The following is a 6,028-nucleotide window of genomic DNA, read 5'->3' on the forward strand; positions in this document are numbered from 1 at the left end:
CTTTATATAGGTTTCTGACCGTTCCAAGGCGGTGCCCGTATTTTCAACTTGCTTTCTGTCTGTCTTGTATTTTGTGTTGCGTATGTTGTCTTGTTTGTTTTAAGCGTTTCTTTCCTCTTTCTCCTCACTCCCCCTATCGCCCCCATCCTTCCCCTTGCAATTGCGCTCCCTTGTTTTGGCATCCCCTCCCCCTTTACTATGAGTAAGTTATCGTGTCCAAGTTATCGTGTCTTAAGTCCTAAGGCGGTGCCCGATTGTTGTTTTTACCTGCTTCAGTGCTTGTGTGTCTTAGACGGTGCCCTACAGTGTTGTTATATCTTACTTGTCTGTTTATCTATGTTAGTTAGTGTGTGTGTGTGTGTGTGTTTGTCTTTGGTACATGAATGTCTGTGCTACTGTGGTTTACGTTGTGGTGTAACTGTGAATAAGGAACGTAGCATCTTCTTTGTATATTCATCCTTGCTCTACTTTCCCCTTCAAACCCCTCCCCTACATCTATATTTTGCATTAAATTAAAATGTACTTGTCGGATTTTTGAAGCAACCCGTCTGTAATATTATTCCGTTACAGATTCATTTTGTTGTGGGCCTACTTAGCACATGTGTAGCTTGAGGCTGTGTTTGTGGTGCTCTGTGCTACCGAGAAATATAACCTTACCTTTTACATGTTGGATAATCATCCATGTTTTTTCTTGAGCCCTAAACGTCATCCTGTTTCCGGAAAGATGTGTGTCAATTAATATTAAAATCGTTTGAAGGATGCAGATGGCAGGTTAATGGACCGAGTGAAAACAAAGTATGCTAATTTTGATTCCAGCTGTTGCGCCAAGTTATATAACATTTCCTTTATGGTTACAAGAGTACTTGACATAGATAGAGATAGAGAATGTGACGGAGAGGTACGCTTTTTCTTCAAAAATGACGGGGGCAGAAAATTCACGGCTTTGAATAACAGTTAAAACAGAACAAATTAAACAAGGTATCCAGACTTTATACTTTATGAGAAGCAACTTTATACGAATACAACTGTAAGTCAATGATATGTTTGTTCTCATCTGTGTTTTGGTACAGCTGTCCAAACCTGGTTCTGTCCTTGTCAGCATTGGGGCACTTTGTAGTTTTTAACTTCCTTCTTTGTTAATTTTCTTGCTATCTGACAGAGACTAAGAAACTGCTCTTTACGCCCACCTCCATTTTTACGATACGTCCCTGTAAAACAAAGAAACCTTTATTTTGTCAATACAATAAACACTGTGTGAAGTTAACTAAATGTTAAATATTATACAGCTAAACTAAACGTTGAATAACAAATGATGCTGTGTACACGTATTCTTATTTTGCCATATCCTCTATCACGTTCTGAAAGTGCATCTAGATTACGTTCTGCGAATACATTGATTTTTTGCACTCAGATGGTTCATATGAGGTTGATACTCAGAAGGACCTTTGGCAAACAGAAGCGAACATTGTCCACAAACACTCACACCGAAATGCAGGAGCCGGTAACTGTATTTGTTTATTTTAAATTTCATATGCTGAAACATGCTGAAAAAAGTTATGTTATGCAGAGAAAAGGACAACATCGTGTTCTCCTCAGTAAATGTAATAAAAGAAACAAAAAATATTAACATTTATTACATTTTATTTAAATGAAGCCTGTGGATTTCGTTTGATATCTATTGTTTCTTATAATTACACAATACGACTGCAGGCGGGTGCGTAAAACGACCTTTTTTCTGACACATGCAAACGTTATAAATAGCAACCATTAGTCTGTACAATGTAAATATTTTAGTTTCAATGTCTCGACAGTTTTTGATGACTCTCCAGGTGGATCTAGTATTTCTTTTAGCATTTCTAAGTAAAGCTAGTATTTGTTAAAGCTAGATTTGTTTTAGCATTTCCAGGTGATGCTAGTATTTGTGTTAGCATCTCTAGGTAAAGCTTATAACTTTTTAGTACATCAAGATTAAACTAGTATTTGTTTTAGCATCTCCAGGTCAAGCTAGTATTTGTTTTAGAGTGATAACTACCAGATAGAAGATATGTGCTGCCTTTGTCCAGAATCGTACCACAGGCCGCCGATGTTGTTGACGTATAAACTTTGTCACGAATCACGGATGGATCCTTGATCTAATATCAAATAGAAGTCGTAAGCTAAGAAGAATGAATTAATATATACGTGGGCTAATCACATATAGCAAGACTTCATTAAAAAAAAAAAAAAAAAAAAAAAAAAAAAAAAAAAAAAAAAAAAAAAAAAACAACAACAACAACACAAACACAAATGTACATATCTGAAAGGTATTCTGAGACTTATTTGATTATTAAATAATGAAGATATGTTGAAGTCATTTGAAACATCCTGATGTATCACTAATAGATTTAATATATGGACTTTTAGTAATCACTGCGAAATGGACAGGAATTTTTTTTTATTTAAAACTAGATGCAACATATATCGTGGTAAGGGAACAGTTAGAACTTGTAAAAATGACATTTTCCTCAATTTAAGTTGTTCATATATCTTTTGCGGTGCACCCGCTCGCTTAACTCAGTAGGAAGAGCGCCGATCGGCGGATCACGGGGTCGTGAGTTCGTTCCTTGTGCGGGCCGTATATTCTCCATGACGATTTGATAAGAGACATTTTGTTTGAAATCATTCGTCCTCCACCTCTGATTCATGTGGGGAAGTTGGCAGTTACTTGCGGAGAACAGGTTTGTACTGGTACAGAGTTAGAAATATTGTAGAAAAAACAGCGTTAAACCCAAAACAAACAAATCTTTTGCGGCTCTTGACAAAATATTTTTGTTTATGCACGCTGATGTATACAATACATATTGGATGCAGTTTTAATAATTACATAAGAAGCAACTTAAAAATATTTGAAAATGACTTACATGTGGCTTGAGGCACTTAACTTGTGTGATTTGGTATTCCAGTTCATTACCGACTTTCCTTTCTTTGGTCACTTTCGCTATTATTGCTACAAAGAGGAAAACAAAAAAGAATTGCCAGCGTGTCTGGTTCGAAAGGCAGTTATATATTTCGTACAAATATTGTAGGCCTCTTCGCTTCAACGTCAAGGGTTTTTAAGGTAATTAATGCGTAATGAGCGGGATTTTCAAAAACAAGTTGCATCCTTGATAACATACTTAAATAATACAAAAGTTGATCATCACCCAATGTACAACTACTGAAAAGGCCAAATGCACACTCGTAACGCAAATGACGTCGAAAAATCACGTTTTAGCCTAGCCCTAAATAGTTGTGACGTTGCCGTTTTTACGGCGATAAATTTAGTTTCTGGGCGTTCATTTGATACAAAAGTTGCTTTTTTATATAATGTAACAGGACCCGTCCGTTTAGCTCAATAGGAAGAGCGCAGATCTACGGATCGCGGGGTCGTGAGTTCGATCCATAGGCGTGGCGTATGTTCTCCGTGACGATTTGATAAAAGACATTGTGTCTGAAATCATTCGTCCTCCACCTCTGACTCATGTGGGGAAACTGGCAGTTACTCGCAGAGAACATGTTTGTACTAGTACAGAATCCAGGAATACTGGTTAGGTTAACTGCCCACAGTTACATAAAATAACTGAAATACTGTTGAAAAACGGCGTTAATCCCAAAACAAACAAACAGACGTGGACCGTTAAAGTCTATACGGTGATGTAATTTTCAAATATATACTCCGACTATTCGTGAAATGAATGCTTACTTTATGCAAACACCATGCCAAAATCCTTCTACGAAATTATAGTTTTCGAGTGGAATGACTAAGTAATGTGTAAAAACTGGTCCATATATTAAAAAAAACAACCTAAAATAATCGTATAAATTTATTTTACTGTAAAATGAGTGAAAAAATACGAGGGCTTCCGACTTTGTTATCCCCCGACGAAAGTGGGAGGGATATAGTTTTGGCGTTGTCCGTCCACATCCCTCCGTCCGTCCGTCCGTCCGGAGCCATATCTAGGAAGTGGTTGGGAATATTTATATAAAACTTCACCACTATGAGTTTATGCGGCCCGTCAAGTTTCAGTCAGATTGCCCTAGTAAAACCAGAGTTATGGCCCTTAGAATTTTCTAATGTTAACTATATAGGGAACTATAAATAAGGCAATTTCTGCATCATTACTTTTGATAAATTTGACCTAGAACTATGAAACTTAAACAAAATTTAGATCACCATAATGTGGTTGTGTACACACAGTTTCGTTGGATTTATTTTGTAATTTCAGAGTTATTGCCCTTTAATTGTATAAAAATCCACATATGGAAAAAAATGAAAGAAATTTAATGAAATTCTACCTAATGGTAAGTTTGTTATGTACACGTATGTGGATTTTTATACAATAAAAGGGCAATAATTCTGAAATTACAAAATAAATCCAACGAAATTGTGTGTACACAACCACATTATGGTGATCTAAATTTTGTCATACCAAAGACGTAAAAAATGGTACTAGTAGCTTCCTCGCTTGGCGCTCAGCATTAAGAGGGTAGTGCTAGGACTGGTCAGCCCGGTGTCAGTATAATGTGACTGGGTGGGGTATCATGTCACGTATCTACGGCGTGATATTCCAGTGAGGCAGCACTATAAAGTTGGGCATTGTGCCCACTGCAAAAAGTAGACACCGTCGTTTATATGACTGAAAAATTGTTGAAAAAGACGTTAAATCCGAACACACACACACACACACACACACACACACACACACACACACACACAAAATAAATAATTATATTTCCATTCCTTTTTTAAAATGTTCAAACCTTCAACATGCACCAACCTTGCCTACAGCCATGTTCAAGATATCTTGATTTTGTTCTCTTAAAGACATCTGTTCAGCATACAACATGTTTACAGTCAACGCTTAGAACGCAATGCCGTGGGGTCGTCAAGCGCAATGTTTGACGTTCCGTTAGATGGCGCTCTATTACGCCTTCTTTATCTTAACCCTTAGCCTGCTTAATTTCTAAAATGGACTGTCCATCATTCAATTCGGGCAATACCATTTATTATCCGATAGGAGTGTTCACTGAAAATTTACTGACTGAATAGCGAACAGTGCAGACCATGATCAGGTTGCACGGAAGTGCAGGCTGATCTTGGTCTGCACTGGTCGCAAAGGCATAATCACTGGCCGCCAGCAGGCTAAAGGTTAAGGAACTTTGTTCCAGGCCTATCAGGCATTTAATAGCAGGCAAGATATACCTTCAATCGATTGACGGAGGACCGCGCAAGCATTGTCTTTATAAAGGACAGAGCGGGAGCGGTCTAATAGCTCTACGTTCACATTAATGTTCTTATTTCCAAGACTGGTCAGAAAGTTAAACTTTACTCAATAATTTTCATTAGACATTGAAAACTTCTTTCAATATTTCATCTTCCAGTTCACATAGTTTGGTACATTACAAATTATTCGTGTAATAAAAATGATACCATAGAATAAGATTATCAACTTCAAATAAAGGACGAAATTCATTTCTGAAAGATATCCAAAATCAGATTAAGGTATTAGACCCGTAATAGAGTACCTCCTTTTTGAAGATTATTCAATTCCTACAATATTATTTTTGAGAAATATGTGCATTAGCTATTTTTAAACAAAATATTTAGAGTTTACCGTAATCATTTGTACAAAATCGATCCTTCTCTTCAATTATTGAACACCTGCATCCTGACACTATGCTAACAGCGTTAAAACTAACACAGAGAAAAATAATATATTTCAGCATTTGTTCAGATAAAATGCACCAACATACTAAAAAGACAGAAAATTGAATGTCACGGTGGTGAAGTAAATTCAGCTTAAATGCATTTCTCTTCGCTCATAAATCAAAACTACAATAACATCTTTGTTAAACAACATGCGAATCTGTCAAATAAATCTCAACTGTGGTTTATACTTGACGTACAGAATGAAAAACAAGCAAATTCGATGAATTGGTATCCCCCGCCGAATGGGTGTTTGGTGAGGTATGGCAAAGAAATATATCCGGCAAAAAGTTAAGGATGTTA

At 36.7% G+C, this 6,028-nt stretch overlaps 1 protein-coding gene across 1 annotated transcript; it reads right to left on the reverse strand.

The window, feature by feature from the left end:
- Positions 1 to 974: 974 nt before the first annotated feature.
- On the reverse strand, positions 975 to 5,807 carry LOC123537209 (uncharacterized). The gene is made up of 4 exons (XM_045320846.2): positions 5,634 to 5,807; positions 2,901 to 2,986; positions 2,033 to 2,132; positions 975 to 1,208 (listed from the first exon to the last, which is right to left on the reverse strand). The coding sequence occupies exons 1-4, from the start codon at positions 5,743 to 5,745 to the stop codon at positions 1,096 to 1,098; spliced, it is 411 nt and encodes a 136-aa protein (XP_045176781.1). The 5' UTR covers positions 5,746 to 5,807; the 3' UTR covers positions 975 to 1,095.
- Between the last annotated feature and the right edge of the window lie 221 nt (positions 5,808 to 6,028).

Source organism: Mercenaria mercenaria, chromosome 17 (assembly GCF_021730395.1).
Source record: "Mercenaria mercenaria strain notata chromosome 17, MADL_Memer_1, whole genome shotgun sequence".
Taxonomy (NCBI): Eukaryota; Metazoa; Mollusca; class Bivalvia; order Venerida; family Veneridae; genus Mercenaria; species Mercenaria mercenaria.

Excerpts from the sequence above, each read along its gene's own strand:
- LOC123537209 (XM_045320846.2), bottom strand. The coding sequence starts at position 5,745 with ATGCTGAAATATATTATTTTTCTCTGTGTTAGTTTTAACGCTGTTAGC. Across the intron at positions 2,987-5,633 it reads ATTTTGTACAAATGATTACG|CAATAATAGCGAAAGTGACC; the intron begins GTAAACTCTAAA and ends TCCTCTTTGTAG. Across the intron at positions 1,209-2,032 it reads CAGCACATATCTTCTATCTG|GGACGTATCGTAAAAATGGA; the intron begins GTAGTTATCACT and ends TTTGTTTTACAG.